This window comes from Elephas maximus, chromosome 24 (assembly GCF_024166365.1).
Source record: "Elephas maximus indicus isolate mEleMax1 chromosome 24, mEleMax1 primary haplotype, whole genome shotgun sequence".
Taxonomy (NCBI): domain Eukaryota; kingdom Metazoa; phylum Chordata; class Mammalia; order Proboscidea; family Elephantidae; genus Elephas; species Elephas maximus.
The window spans coordinates 42,203,951-42,220,387 of NC_064842.1; the positions used below are offsets into that span (position 1 = coordinate 42,203,951).

At 39.7% G+C, this 16,437-nt stretch overlaps 1 protein-coding gene across 1 annotated transcript in view; it reads left to right on the forward strand.

The window, feature by feature from the left end:
• SOAT1 (sterol O-acyltransferase 1) overlaps positions 1–16,437 on the forward strand; it is a 76,611-nt gene that overhangs the window by 9,319 nt on the left and 50,855 nt on the right. The window contains exon 2 of the mRNA XM_049868437.1: positions 6,266–6,391. Coding sequence (XP_049724394.1) covers positions 6,274–6,391 — 118 coding nt within the window. The 5' untranslated portion in view covers positions 6,266–6,273. The remainder of the gene's footprint in view (positions 1–6,265; positions 6,392–16,437) is intronic.

The window sequence follows — 16,437 nt, forward strand, 5'->3', positions numbered from 1 at the left end:
TGGCAGCTCTACTCTATCCTGTGGGATCGCTATGAGTCGGAATTGACTTGACAGCAGTGAGCTTGGTTTTGAGTTTAGTCTTTATGGACGCACAGTGCCACATCTTTCTTCCTCATAGTGGCTGGTGGGTTCGAACTGCGAATCTTCTGGTTAGCAGTTGAGCGCTTAATCACTGCACCTCCAGGACTCCTTCCTCCTGCACATTGTAGGCCTCTATAAGGTGCTTGAATGAAGGAATCTATTACCAAGGTTTTGGAGCCCTGGTGGCACAGTGGTTAAGCGTTGGGCTGCTAACCAGAAGGTCGACAGTTCGAATCTACCCGCTGCTCCTTGGAAACCTTATGGAGGTGGGGCAGTTCTACTCTGTTCTGTAGGGTCTCGCTATGAGTTGGAATTGACTCGATGGCAGTGGGGTTTTTTTTATTATTATTACCAGGGATTATACTTTTCCTTATGTTTTTCGTGGAGTGCCGTCTTCCCTTCATCTCGTTTTTATGTCTAGCACGCTGTTCCATCTTCTAACCCTGGCTCTAAAGTCACTTCCTATGTGACAACTTGTTTGACTCTCCCAAATATTTAATGATATCATCTCTTGACAAATTTTGCGTGTGAGGATATATAAAGAGTACAATGGGACAGATCTCTGTGTTGTTGCTACACATTTATCTAACATCATTGTAAAATGAGGTGCTTAATATACATGAATTTTCCAGATCATTGGCACATACCTTTTAGTTGTCAGAACTTTTAAAAATCATTTCAGTGCAAACTTAAAAAAAATGTTTTCCTTGCCTTTTATGTTTGAACTACCGTAGCCTTTTAAAGATGCGCCAGGGTCATTAAAACATGAGCTTCAGCTCTGATACAGTGACACAGTGAAGGACCGATAGGATATAACCTCTTTGCTCCTACACTGAAGGACCTATGCTCTTTCTTTTTTTTTTTTTTTTTTAAATGTTGGTGTCTGAAATTTTCTCTCCTCCTTTGCTGTCACCTATAGCTGTGCTTCTGGCAATCAGTACTTTTTTCTGTTAGAAAATGGGAACAGTTACCCACCTTATAGGATTATTATTAGGATTAAAGGGGACGATGAAGGTTTTACCAGAGAGTATGACAAATAGTAAGTACCCACTAAAAAGGGAACTTACTAATAACTCTTATAACATAATTATTCTAATTATTTAATTTGTTTCAGGATGAGTTTCAGAGATTTTTCAGTGGCATGGCATTTGTCAGCAAATTGTTTTTTAGTCTTCTCTGTCTCTTTTAGACAGTATAAATTCATAATTGGTCCTTAACGGCTGATGTTGTTGAAAAGTCTTAAGCTGTAAAACAGATCATTTTTATGTACATACCTATAACTTTAATCTTGCTATATAAATGTCCTCATTAATTGTACTTTATCTTATAATATGAATGGGTGCATTTGGAAATAAAAGTGAAGAAAATCACTTCTCTCATGCTAGCTGCTTAAAACGATAACTTTGTGAACATGTGATGGACAGTCTTGTTTTATTTCTTTAATGAATGTGAAAATGCCTGTGTCTTTATTAATTCATTAAACTTTATTGAGTGTAGAATATGTTTGAGGCACAATTCTAGATACTTGGATAAACTGGTAAACAAGACAAAATTCCACTTTTCAAGGGTATTACAGCCTTGTGGGGGAGATAGACAGTAAACAGTATGTTGGGTGATAAGTGCTCTGAAGAAAAATAAAGCAGGATAAGGGGATAAGAGAGTAATAGTGTGTAGATAGGATAGACAGGGAAGTCTTTGAGAAGGGAGCATTTCAGGCAGAGAACCTGAATGAAGTGAAGGAGAAAGCCATGAGGCTATCTGGGGAAAATGTTCTGTGCTGAGGGATCAGCAAAGGCCTTGAAGTGGGAATGACCTTGGCTTGTTCATGAAGGCCACAGTAACTGGAGAGCAAGTGAGAGAGTTGCAGTAAGAAATGAGATTAGGGTTGGGGAGTGGCAGATAATGTAGGAGTTACTAGACCATGGTGAAGACTTAGAACAAAATCCAATGTTTGAAAGAGTTTTAAGCAGGGAAGTGACTTAATCGGATTTAACCTTTTAAAAGGAGTACTCTGAGTGCTATGTGAAAAATGGACCAGAAGGGAGAAAGAATGGAACAGAGACCAATTAGGAGGCTGCTACCACAGTCTTAAGTGAGAGGTGATAGTGGCTTAGACTAGTACTAGGATGGAAGTGGTGCCTGTGGCTAGAATTTAGAATTGGATATTTTTTGAAGGCAGAGTTAAATGAACTCTGTTGGATTGAATGAGGGGAAGTGGAGCATCAAGGATGATTCTTAGGTTTTTTGTTTGTTTTTTAAATTTGGGCAAAAAGTGACTGCTAGTCCCATTAGCAGAGATGGTGAGATGGGCAAGATAGTGAGAAGAGTGGAATTGAGGGGAGCATTAAGAGTTCAGTTTTGGTTATGTTTGAGATGCTTATAAGACTTTAAATGAAGGTGTCAAGTAGGCAGTTGAATAGATGAGGCTAGAAGTCAGGGAAGTCTGGGCCTGGTGAGGGTAGGGGGCGTCAAAGAATTGGTATGGAGGTACTGGAGTAAGTGAACTGCTGGTGGTCAGAGGGTTGTTGTTAACTGCCCTCAAGTCAGCCCCCTGTTCACGGTGACCCCATAAACAATGGTGCTATTCCCAAGATGGGTTACAGATTGGACTGTTGTGATCCATAGGGTTTTCACTGGGTGATTTTCAGAAGTGGATCCCCAGGCCTTTCTTCCTAGTTGGCCTTAGTCTGGAGGTTTCACTGAAACCTGTCCAGCATCCACTGACAGACAGGTGGTGGCTGCACACAGGAGGTACATTGGCCAGGAATCTAACCTGGGTCTCCTGGATGGAAGGCAAGAATTTTACCACTGAACCACCAATGCCCCTGGTGAGAAGGTTAGATGCTGGAAATTGGGATTAATGGATGTGGTGCAGTTATTAGTAACAGCAAGTTCTAGGGGAAGGTATGACCAATAGGTGTAAGAACAGCTTGTTGGAGCCAGAAAGAAGTCAAGGAGCCAGAGTGTTGGGTAGATCTGTATACACGGATGTTGAAGTAAAATAAGGGTTGGAAAAATTAATGGTAGGGAGAGAGGGAGGATCCAGGTGTTCACGTCCTCAGTGAATGAGGGGAGTGACCAGGAAAACTGTATATGCCTGCAACAAGGAGGGGTATCAGGGGTAATAATCTGATGACTAGGACTTTAAGGAAGGGAGGGAGGAACAGTGATCTGGAAGTAATAGGAAATAAGGAAGATAACACCTACCCCTGAACAAACCTGTCGTATATGGGAGGGCGAGAAAAATACTGTGGTTCACCTCACATGTATGTTAGCTCTTAGACTCCATTTAGCATTGATTACAGTTTGAATTTTTGACTTCATCACAGCTAAAGCGGTTTGCCTAGCTAGTGTCTAGGTTGGTCAGGGGAAAGAGTCACAGAGGTCTTATTTTAGATGGGGTAGTCAGAAAGTTCAACTCTCCATCATCATCTCTCACCTGGATGATTGTGTAGCTGCGTAGCTAACTGGTCCCTTGCCTACTACACTCTTGCTCCTCTTGTGGTCTGTGCTCCACACAGAGGCCAAAATGATCCTTCTTTCTAGGACTGAGTATTACTAGAACTTACATCTGTTTCCTGAGCAGTTAATAACGATAAACAATATTATTAGCTGACATGCATAGCAGAAGGAGCTCAGGTCAGACGTAATCTCATAATGTTGTGATTTATATGATCTGAGGAAAAATTGAAGTGAGTTGTTTTAAGTAATAGTTCTCCTTGTGAACATCAGTATGTATGACAGTAAGAATTTATCTTTCATTGGAGGCCATATGGTGTTTACGGTGTTGAAAAGGCATATAATCATGGCACTTCATTTACTCTCATCTGGTACATCTTAAGAGCAAACGTAAATAGAATTTGATGGATAAGGCTTAATGTTTGACTTATCATTTAGTATACAGAAAGAAGGTAGGTATGTAGGTATCAGATCCTTTAATTTTTTAAACTTCATTATTAATAATAAAACATTAGCACTTTAGTGCATACTACCTTACTTTGTTATGATTACCTTGTGAGGTAGTATTTCCATTTTCTAGATGAGGAAACATATTTAGAGAGAGTGCGGATTTACCCAAGGATGCGTGGTGTGGCATAGCAGGGACTTAAACCTCTTGAACATTGGTAGTCTGGTGCCAAGTCCTGTGTTTTTCCACTGTATTGCAGTTCTCACTTCTACTAGGTCGAGGAAATCAGGCCAAAAGATATTAATGTAGACATGAAATATTTTGTTAAGAAGAGAACATTTCTTCTTTGGCTCACTTCTAAAATAAATAGACTAGATTCCTAAAGGCAGCCTAATTGTACAAACTCAGTATCTGAGTTTTAGCTTTTGAAGTCAGGTTTATTCTCTAGACTAGATTGATGGTTCCTAATCTTTTCATCACCAAGGATTTCTTCAATTATTATTTTTGGACACAGTACCCATATTCAAAATTTCTTTTTGCATTTTAAACAAGTAGTATTTGTCTGTCTGTCAAACATGGTTTATTTTTTTTAATCCGCATTTTCATTATTGCTTCTAATCACCATGAAATAACTCTTTTCACTGAGTTGTTATAAAGCCACTTGCTGTTGAGTTGAATCCAACTCATAGTGACCCTGTAGGACAGAGTAGAATTGCCCCATAGGGTTTCCGGGGCTGTAAATCTTTATGGAAGCAGACTGCCACATCTTTCTCGTGTGGAGCTGCTGGTGGTTTCAAACCACTGACCTTTTGGTTTGCAGTCGAGCGCTTTAACCACTGTGCAACCAGGGCTCCTTAAGTTGATATACCCAAAAAAAAAAAAACCAAACCCAGTGCCATCAAGTCGATTCCGACTCATAGCGAAGTTGATATAGTCTCAGCTAAAAGTGAAGTAACATTGTTCTAGTTAGCCTGTATAGCTTTCTTTGTGTGATAAATGTATAGTTATCTATTTGAGTTACTGAAATACTTGTAGTTTGTACATACTTTCTAACCTAGTGATTAGAGGGTAGGCTATGGAATCAGGTTGTCCTGGTTTTGAATCCCATTTCTACTGTTGTAGAATTATATGATTAGGGGCAAGTTAAGTCACCTCCCTAAACTGTATTTTTCTCACTTGTAAAATGATAATGCCTATCTTCTAAAGTTGTAAGGATTAAATAGAAAAATTAAAAGGATTTGTAGCACAGTGCCTGGTAGGTTCGTAAAAGGTGCTTATTATATAAAAGCTGTTGTTGATGTTGCTCCTGCTGTTACTATGACGCTTGTTATTTTGAACGGTCGGTGGGACGGTCGGTGGGAGTTAACTAGATACAGAAGGGCCAGAGGAGAAGCAGCTGCGACTAAAGGTTGGTGGTTTGAGCTTCCTCGGGGGCACCTGGGGAAGAAAGCCTGGTGGTCTTCTGAAAAATCAGCCACTGAAAACCCTACTGAGCACGATTCTGCTTTGACACACATGGTGTCGCCACGAGTAGGAGTCTGACTCTACGGCAACGGGTAAAGAGACAGAAGGGAGATTAGTGGTTGCTTAGGGCTGGTGGGCTAGGGGCAGTCATAGCTAAAAAGTATGGAGTTTCTTCTTAACCATCCTCCCCCCCACCCACACACAAAAACAGCACCACCAAAACCCACACCCTTTGCTGCTGAGCTGATTCTGACTCCTAATGACCCTACAGGACAGTAGCCCTGCTCCATAGGGTTTCCAAGGCTGTAATCTTTTGGAAGTAGACTGCCACATCTTTCTCCCACGAAGTGGCTGGGGGGTTTGAACTACCGACCTTTTGGTTTGCAGGCACCAGGGCTCCCTTCTTCATGAGGTGATGAAAATATTCTAAAATTGACTGGTGATGACACTGCATAACTGTGAATATACTAAAAATCATTGAGTTGTACACTTTAAATGGGTGAATTGTGTGGTATGTGAATTATGTCAGTAAAGGTGTTATTTAAAAAAAAAAAAAGCAGCAATGTTTAAATAAGGCCTTTTGAAACCAGCTAATTGTAAGCAGCTAACTGCGTTACAGGGCTTATTTCTTTGTATTTGTGATTATAAAATTCTGTTTGTACTGGAAATGTTTAAACATATGATTAAAGTAAAACAAGGAAGAGAATAGAATGATTATATATGTAATCAGTTTTGACTTCCCCTAAATATGTTGCTACTGTGAAGTTTGCCTAAACTGGATGCTTAGTTCAAAACTTTTTATGTCTTTTATAGATAACACAATGGTGGGTGAAGAGAAGACTTTTCTAAGAAACCGGCTCTTCAAGCCCAGTGAAAACCCTGAGGAAGATGAAGACGAGAGAGAGCCTAAAAATGAGGCTCTAAAGATGCTTAATAATGGTGAGACTTAATTTTTTGAAATGAATTAATGGAATAGAGAACGAAATCAGTTTTCTAGGACAGGGATTACTCTCTTCAGCTCTCTTCATTGTAAATGGGTGCTGCTTGTATAAATGGGTAAAGATGCAGGAGGAAAAAATAAATTGGTAAAGAGAATGAAAGGGAGCACTTTGATTTACGTTGCAGTCACTGCTGCCTCAAGTACTACTGGTGAGGTATCTGTTCCCTCTACACCCCTCCCCTCAATTGACTGTAAAGTTGATTGCAACTCACGGCAACCTCATGTGTGTCAAAGTAGAACTCTGCTTCACAGAGTTTTCGATGGCTGTAATCTTATGGAAGTAAATCACTAGGCCTGCCTTCTGCAATGCCGTTGGGTAGATTCCAGCCACCAACCTTTTGATTAGTAGCTGTGTGGACTATCCAGTGCTGCTATAACAGAAATACCACAAGTAGATGGCTTTGACAAAGAGAAATTTATTCTCTCACAGTCTAGGTAGTCTAGAAGTGCAAATTCAGGGCATTAGCTCCATGGGAAGGCTTTCTCTCTGTCCTCTCTGGAGGAAGGTCTTTGTTATCAGTCTTCCCCCTGGTCTAGGAGCTTCTGTGTGCAGGAACCTTGGGTCTAAAGGATGCACTCTGCTCCCAGTGTTGCTTTCTTGGTGGTAGAGGGCCCCACATGTCTCTGCTTGCTTCTCTTATATCTCAAAAGAAATTGGCTCAAGACACAATCCAATCTTTTAGATTGAGTCCTGCCTCATTAACATGTTACTGTTGTTGTTAGGTGCCATCAAGTTGGTTCTGACTCATAGCGACCCTATGCACAACAGAACGAAACACTGCCCGGTCCTGCACCATCCTTACAATTGTTGTTATGCTTGAGCTTGTCGTTGCAGCCACTGTGTCAGTCCACATTGTTGAGGGTCTTCCTCTTTTCCGCTGACCCTGTACTCTGCCAAGCATGATGTCCTTCTCCAGGGACTCATCCGTCCTGACAACATGTCCAAAGCATGTAAGATGCAGTCTCGCCATCCTTGCCTCTAAGGAGCATTCTGGCCGCACTTCTTCCAAAACAGATTTGTTCGTTCTTTTGGCAGTCCATGGTATATTCAATATTCTTCGCCAACACCACAATTCAAAGGCATCAACTCTTCTTCAGTCTTCTTATTCATTGTCCAGCTTTCACATGCATATGATGCGATGGAAAATACTTTGGCTTGGGTCAGGCGCACCTTAGTCTTCAGGGTGACATCTTTGCTCTTCAACACTTTGAAGAGGTCCTTTGCAGCACGTTTACCCAATGCAATGCGTCTTTTGATTTCTTGACTGCTGCTTGCACGGCTGTTGATTGTGGATCCAAGTAAAATGAAATCCTTGACAACTTCAATCTTTTCTCTGTTTATCATGATGTTGCTCATTAACATAACTGCCGCTAATCCCATCTCATCAACATTATAGAGATAGGATTTACAACACATAGGAAAATCACATCAGATGACAGAATGGTAGAAAATTACACAATACTGGGAATCATGGCCTAGCCAAGTTGATACATGTATTTTTTGGGGGACACAATTCAATCCATGAGAGTAGCCAAGAGCAAACAATTTATGCCACCCAAAACCAAAAAAATCTCGCTGCATTGAGTCAGTTCCAACTCATAGTGACCCTATAGGACAGAGTAGAACTGCCCCATAAGATTTTCAAGGCCATAAACCTTTACGGTGCCAGACTTCCGTATCTTTCTCCTGAGGAGCGGCGGGTGGTTCAAACTGCCAACCTTCGGTTAGCAGCCAAGTGCTTTCACCACTGAGCTACCAGGGCTCCTTTATGCCACCCAGGGACCCTGATTTCTCTTATAGTAGGTATGATGTGTGTAATGAGAGTAATTAGCAGGGTACCTAACCCAGTTAAAGGGATTACCAAAGACACAGTTGACCGATTCAGTACTGACCTATAACTCTTGGGAGAGAGGGAGAGCTGAGGGAATTTTATCGGTTCTTACGCCAGGTTTGCCGAATGCATGACTACAAAGAAGAGTTTGATACAATTCTTAAGGTCAAGGTTTGTAGTTAAGATTCATAGACCTGTAAACACAACTCTTACTGATGTCATCTATTGCATCACAGTATTTATTTTTGCAATAATATTTGTTTAGGTTTGATCTCAATGAGGATTTGAAATTTGAGGCTTGTTTGGTTAATAGGGTGGCACTTTCTGAGACAGGTGGTCTTTGTCATACCAAGACTTCTTTGATAAAGAAGTATTCTTTTGTTTTTATTGTACTTAAGATGAAGGTTTACAGAGCAAACTAGCTTCTCATTACATAATTAACGCACATACTGTTTTGTAACATTGGTTGCCAACCCCATGACATGGCAACACTCTGCTTCTCGACCTTAGGTTCCTCATTACCAGCTTTCCTGTCCCCTCCTGCCTTCTTGTTCTTGCCTCTGGGCTGGTGTGCCCATTTAGTCTTGTTTTATGGGCCTGTCTAATCCTTGACTGAAGGGTGAACCTCAGGAGTGACTTCATTACTGAGTTAAAAGGGTGCCTGGGGGCCATCTTCTCAGGGTTTCTCCAGTTGTCAGACCAGTAGTCCGGTCTTTTTTTTTTTTTAATTGAGTTAGAATTTTGTTCTACATTTTTCTCCAGCTCTGCTGGGGACTCTGTTGTGATCCCTGTTAGAGCAGTCGGTGGTGGTAGCCGGGCACCATCTAGTTGTGGTGGGCTCAGTCTGGTGGAGGCCGTGGTAGTTGTGAAGAAGTATTCTTTTGCTCCTCCTACTTAAGTTTGATTGTAAATATTAGCCGCTGGATTCCATCAGGAATGTAAATATTGCTGCTTAAGTTTTCATAGTGAAGTTTATTGGGTGTTAGATTTTTTTTTTTTTTAATTTTTTTTGTGCTGTAAGTGTAAGTTTACAAATCAAGTCAGTCTCACACAAAAACTTATATACACCTTGCTACGTACTCCCAATTGCTCTCCCCCTAATGAGACAGCCCGCTCCCTCCCTCCATTCTCTCTTTTCGTGTCCATTTCGCCAGCTTCTAAGTCCCTCTACCCTCTCATCTCCCCTCCAAGTGTCCACCTGATCCAAGAAGCTTTCTCCTCACCAGCATCCCTCTCCAACCCATTGTCCAGTCCAATCCATGTCTGAAGAGTTGGCTTCGGGGATGGTTCCTGTCCTGGACCAACAGAAGGTCTGGGGGCCATGACCACCAGGGCCCTTCTAGTCTCAGTCAGACCATTAAGTCTGGTCTTTTTATGAGAATTTGGGGTCTGCATCCCACTGCTCTCCTGCTCCCTCAGTGGTTCTCTGTTGTGTTCCCTGTCAGGGCAGTCATCAGTTGTAGCTGGGCGCCATCTAGCTCTTCTGGTCTCAGGCTGATGTAGTCTCTGGTTTATGTGGCCCTTTCTGTCTCTTGGGCTCGTAAAGAATTTTTTTTAATCATGGTAAATATACAGGTAACAGAACATCTGCTATTTCTACAATCATCACGTGTGCAGTTCAGTGACATTATGTTCATCACGTTGTTCAACCTGATTGTTAGACTCTTAATTAGCAATTTATGGAATATTTATATTGTGTATTGGCTAGGTTTAATGTGATATGAAGTATGAAATTTGTGACAAGGGATGAGCCAACATCGGGAGAAACATTCCCTTCCGTGATGTGGGGACTTGGCGATAATCCATGTTGTTTTCCTTGACTGCATTACCATGCATTAGAAGCTTCATGTTATTTTGTTCTTCAGTTCTTAGAGACAGAAAAGTTATTTCTGTTGGAACTTTCTGTCACTAAATATAATTCTTCTCTTTATGTCTCAATATTAAAAAAAGCTTTTGAATTACTCCAATTTCTACATAGTTTTACTATTCCTTGGTTCATTAAGTTTTAATCATTCCGGGTTTAGTGCAGATGTTAAAAATTGAACAGCTTAGCTTAAATCAAGAAGTATGACCTCATTGGTTTAATGTAAGTAATGCTGGTGTGAAAATAGAATGTTTTTCCACTTTTGTTTTCTCCACGTGTATTCACCTTGGGGAGTAAGGGGATGGATAAAATGTGGCCTTGGAGCAGCAAGGGCTTAAAGGATACCAATCCATGCCAGTCATTGTGGCCTGCCAGCCAGGACAGATGACATCTGCACCACCTGGGAGCTTGTTAAAAATGCTCTACCTCAGAGCTATTGAATACAATTTTTATTTTAATAAGATCGCCAGGTGGTATGCATATACAGGTTACAGTTTGAGAAACTGCTTTGAGTGGCAGTGCTTAATTTGCAGTGTGCAAGAAAATCACCTGTGGAATAAAAACAAATCATTCCACAAAAACAGCTTCTTGGACCCCATTGTAGATAAACGGAGTCAGAATCTCCAGGGGGAGTGTTCAGGAATGTTAAGTTTGAAAAAGCTTGCTGGATGATACTGATTGGCATCTCTGGTTGTACAGTCATCACCACTTTTAATTCCAGAACACTTTCATCATCCCCAAAAGAATTCCATACCCATTAGTAGTTATTTTCTGTCCCTCTCTCCCCCGCCCCCCGTCAGCCCTGGCAATCACCAACCTACTTCCTGTCACTATAGATTTGCCTATTTTGAACATTTTGTATAAAAGAAACCATACAATGTGGTGTTTTATGTCTGGCTTATTAGCTTAATGTTTTCAAGGTTCATCCATGCTATAGCATATATCACTACTTCATTCCTTTTTATGGCTGAATAGTATTCCACTGCATAACCATACGATAGGTTTTACCACATTTCGTTTATTCATTCTTTAGTTGATGGACATTTGTGTTATATAGTCTTTTCCCACTTTTTGGCTATTATGAGTAACGCTATGAACATTCATGTACAGGGTTTTGTGTGAACATGTGTTCTCATCTCTTTAGGAAATTGCTGGGTAATAACCATAAATCTGTTTAAGTGTTTAAGGAACTGCCAGGCTGCTTTCCAAAGCAGCTGCATCATTTTACATTGACATTCTATGTGTGAGGGTTCCATTTTTCTACATCTTTGCCAACACTAGTTATTACTGTCTTTTTGATTATAGCCATCCTGTTGTTGTTGTGTGCCATCCAATAGATTCTGACTCAATGACTGTATAGGACAAAGTAGAACTGCCCCATTGGGTTCACAAGGCTGTAATCTTTGTGGAAGCAGACTGATATATCTTTCTCCCAGGAGTGGCTGGTGGGTTTAAACCACTGACCTTTCAGTTAGCAGTTGAGTGCTTAACCACTGTACCACCAGGGCTTCTTATAGCTATACTAGAGGGTGGGTATAGATTGTGTGAAGTGGTAATCTCATTGATGTTGAGTATCTTTTCACCTGCTTATTGACCCTTTGTGTACTTCTTTGGAGAAATGTCTATTCAGATCCTTGTCTTTTTATTGTTGAGTTGTAAGAGCTCTTTATTCTGGATACTAGACTCTTAATCACATCCATGATTTGCAGATATTTTCTCCTTTTCTTGGTGGTGGTGTTTGCAGTATACTTGTCTTTTTATTGTTGAGTTGTAAGAGCTCTTTATTCTGGATACTAGACTCTTAATCACATCCATGATTTGCAGATATTTTCTCCTTTTCTTGGTGGTGGTGTTTGCAGTATACATTCTTAAAATTTTCATGAGCCCAATTTTTTTTTTTAATTGCTTGTACCTTAAATGTCACATTTAACAAATTTTTGCCTATTCCAAGGCCATGATGATTTATACCTATTCTAAGAATTTTATAGTTTTGGATCTTACATTTAGATCTTTGATCCACTTTGAGTTACTTTTTGCATATGGTGTGAGGTAGTGTTCCACATTCATTTGTGTGGATGTGTATATCCAGTTGTTCTAGCACTAGTTGTTGAAAAGACTCTTGTTTCCCTCCTGAATTGTCTTGGCACCCTTGTTAAAAATCAGTTGGGCATAGATACCTGGGTTTATTTCTGGACTTATCAATTCAGTTCCATTGATCTATATGTCTATCCTTACGTAGTCTTTATAACTTTACTTTTGTAGTAAGTTTTGAAATCAGGAAGTGTGAATTCTTCAATTCTGTGTTTCTTTTTCAAGATTGTTTTGGGTCCCTTCCAGTTCCATAGGGATTTTAGGCTTTAGCTTGTCAATTTCTGCAAAAAAGGCCGTTTGAATTTTGGTGGAAATTACATTGAATCTGTCCATCAATTTGGGGAGTATTGCTATCTGTGGTAGGCTGAAAAATGTTCTCCTCTCCCAAGAGATATCCATGTCCTAATCCCTGGAACCTGTGAATGTTATCTTACATGGCAAAAAGAATTTTGAGATGAGATTATCCCAGATTGTTTGGGTGGGGCTCTAATGCAATCACATCTTTTATTATAAGAGGATGGGAGAGGGAGATTTGATTACATACAGAGGAGAATGATATGTGAAGAGCAGAGAGACATAGATTTGTAGATGTTGGCCTTGAAGACTGGAGAGATATAGCCACAAGCCGAAGGAATACAGGCAGCCACCAGCAACTGGAAGATGCGAGGAATGTATTCTACCCTAGATCCCCAAGAGGGAGCGCAGCCCTGCTTGATATTTGCCTAAGTCAAACTGATTTCAGGCTTCTAACCTTCAAAACTGTGAAAGAATAAATTTCTGTTGTTTTAAGCCACCAAATTTGTGGTAATTTCTTAACAGCAGCCATTGGAAACTAATACATAATCTTAACAATATTAAATCTTCCAATCCATGAACATGGGATGTCTTTCTAATTTATTTAGCTCTTTACTTTCTTACAACAATGTTTTGTAGTTTTCAGAATACAGGTTTTACACTTCTTTTGTTAAATTTATTGCTGAGGATTCTTTTTGATGCTATTATAAATGGAGTTGTTTTCTTAATTTTCATTTTCTGCTTGTTCATTATTACTGTATAGAAATACAGCTGATTTTGGTATATTGATTTTGTATCCTGCAACTTTGCTGGACTCATTTATTAGCTTAATTGCGTGTGTTATATGTCTGTTTCTTAGGATTTTCTTATATACAAGATCATGGCATCTGCAGATAGAGTTAGTTTTACTTTTTTCTAATCTGGATACCTTTTATTTCATTTTCTTGCCTAACTTTCCTGGCTAGAAGTCTAGTACAGTGTTGAATAGAAGTGGTGAGAGTGGGCATCCTTATCTTGTTTCTCATTTAAGGGAGAAAACTTTCAGTGTTGCACAATTAAGTATGAGGTTAGACATGGGTCTTTTTTTTTGTAGATACCCTTTATTAGGTTAAGGAGCCCTGGTGGCACAGTGGTTAAAGCACTTGGCTGCTAATGGAAAGTTTGGAGGTTGGAACCTACCAGCTGCTCCGTGGGAGAAGGATGTGGCAGTCTATTTTTGTAAGATTTATAGCTTTAAAACCCAGTAGGGCAGTTTTGCACTGTTTTACAGGGACAGTTCTGCTCTGCCCTGTAGAAGTGCTATGAGTCGCAGTTGACTGGACAGCAGTGGGTTTGGTTTTGGCTTTTGTTAGATTGAGGAAGTTTACTACCTTTCTCCTAATTTACAGATAGAGCTTATTCTTAAGTACCTTTTATTCTGCAACTCCCTTCGTTTGAAAACTGATTGATTTAATAATAGCAAATGCTAACATTGGTTTATTATTTGCCAGGCACCGTTTTAAGTGTTTTACAAATGTTAGCTCTGTTAATGTACCATAAAAAAACAAACCCATTGCCACTGAGTTGATTCTAACTCAGCAATCCTATAGGACAGAGTAGAGCTGCCCCATAGGGTTTCCAAGGAGTGGCTGGTGGGTTCAAACTACCGACCTTTTGTTTAGCAGCCGAGCTCTTAACCATTGTGCCACTAGGGTCCCAAAGAATTGGCAGCAGTGGGATTCAAACCCATGCCCCTGCAGAGACTAGATACTTAATTTACCGCCTCAGACTGCTTGGCCACGCTACTGCATATAATATAGTTGCATTCAATTTTTAAATATCTGGATAGCATGCCTTTGGTAACAGATTTTGAGAGTGCCTTTACATGAGAAAAAGTGAATTATAATAATATTATTATTCTGTAATTATGTCCCTTTATCCAGCATCGGAATCTAATCATGAAACTAACCAGGTTCACATAGATCTTTGATCAACTGAGAAGGTTAAGAGTACATTTTTTTTCCTTATGGTGAAGCAGTACATGTTCATTTTAGCAAATCCATATAAGCAAAAGTTCAAATGTTCACGTTTTCCTTGGGTGCCTTCCTAGAAACCATTTTTATGTTAAAGGGAATGCATGCATGTATGAGATTTTTGGTAGATAGCCCCAACTTGCCCTCTGGAAATACTGCACCCTCAATAGCAACGAAAATGCCTGTTTCTTCATACTTTCTCCAGTCATGGATGATGTGACCTTTCTTATTTTTTTAATAAACTTTTTTTTTATTGTGCTTTAAGTGAAAGTTTGCAATTCAGGTCAGTTTGTCATATAAAAACTTATACACACATTGTTACGTGACCCTAGTTATTCTCTCTATAATGTCACAGCACATGTCTCCCGACCCTGTATTTCTTGTGTCCATTCAACCAGGTCCTGTCCCCCTTGCCTTTTCATCTCACCTCTGGACAGGAGCTGCCGGCTTAGCCTCGTATGTCTACTTGAGCTAAGAAATACACTTTTCACCAGTATCATTTAATGTCTTATAGTCCAGTCGAATCTTTGTCTGAAGAGTTGGCTTCAGGAATGTTTTAGTTTTGGGCTAACAGAGAGTCCAGGGGCCGTGTCATCTGGGGTCCCTCTAGTCTGTCAGACTGTTAAGTCTGGTGATGTGACTGCTTTGAAATGGTATTTTTATAGGTAAAGAATTCTACTTAGTTGAAAAATGCATTAAACAATGAGAACTAACATAATCACCATCAGTAGTAAAGTGATTGGATAGCTAAGTAGTACCTTGTAATGTCAACAGAATAAGTAGTACTGTGTGAAGGCAACAAAATGGGTTTGAATGTCTTAGTTGGTTACAGGAAAATTAACCTGTTGTCATTGTGTCAATTCTGACTTATAACGACCCTGTAGGACAGAGTAGCAATGCCCACATAGGGTTTCCAGGGCTAGTCTTTATCGAAGCAGATTGCCATATCTTTTTCCCACTGAGCAGCTGGTGGGTTCGAACTGCTGACCTTTCCGTTAGCAGCTGAGTGGTTAACCACTGCGCCACCAGGGCTCCAGTCAGGAAGATTGGTCAAGAGAAATAGAAGATACTAGCTGAGACTTTCTTTGACAACTTTTTAATGTTTTTTTCTAAAGTCATGCAGAATAAACAGTCCTGAAAATATTTCTTTTTTAAATTTTAAGAGGACAAACAAAATGATTTTTTTTTTCCCCTGAAGTGTCATGTATGCGAGGTCAAATTCATCATTTAGGAGAATTGCTTAAGTGCTAAAAAATCATGAGTACAATTTTGTCTAGGCATAATGGGTCTATTCATTTTTTAATTAATGGGATATGAGGCGTAATTGTACTATTTTAAAAAGAGGCCTATATTTGTCTGCTTTTTTTCACCTAAAATTTATTTATATTGTTGTTGAAATTTTATACAGCAAAACATACATACACCAATTCAACTGTTTGTATATGTACAGTTGAATGATACTGATTATATTCTTGGAATTGTGCATTTCACCATCCTTTTCTGAGTAGTTCTTCCCTCATTAACATAAACTCACTGCCCCTTACGGTTCTTACCTAATTACCCCTTAAGGTTCCTATCTAATCGTTAGAGTAATTGTTTGAATTGCTCTTGTCATTTTGATTCCATGTAAATAGTTCTTAAAAGCATAATGCTCAAGGCAGACATTTTTTACTAAAAAAAATAAGCTAAAATATTATTTGGTTTTAAGAAGACTTTAGGGGATATTTTTGGTTTAAGTTTTAAAGATTATCTCAGGTCAGTGGTTTTCAGGGGTTCATCCAGCCCCCATGGCTCCAGAAAGCCAGGAGTCCATGAAAATTTGAAATTTTGTTCTGCCTTTTTCCCCTTTATCAGAATTCTTCTATAGAATCCTTGATTAAAATATTCAGTAA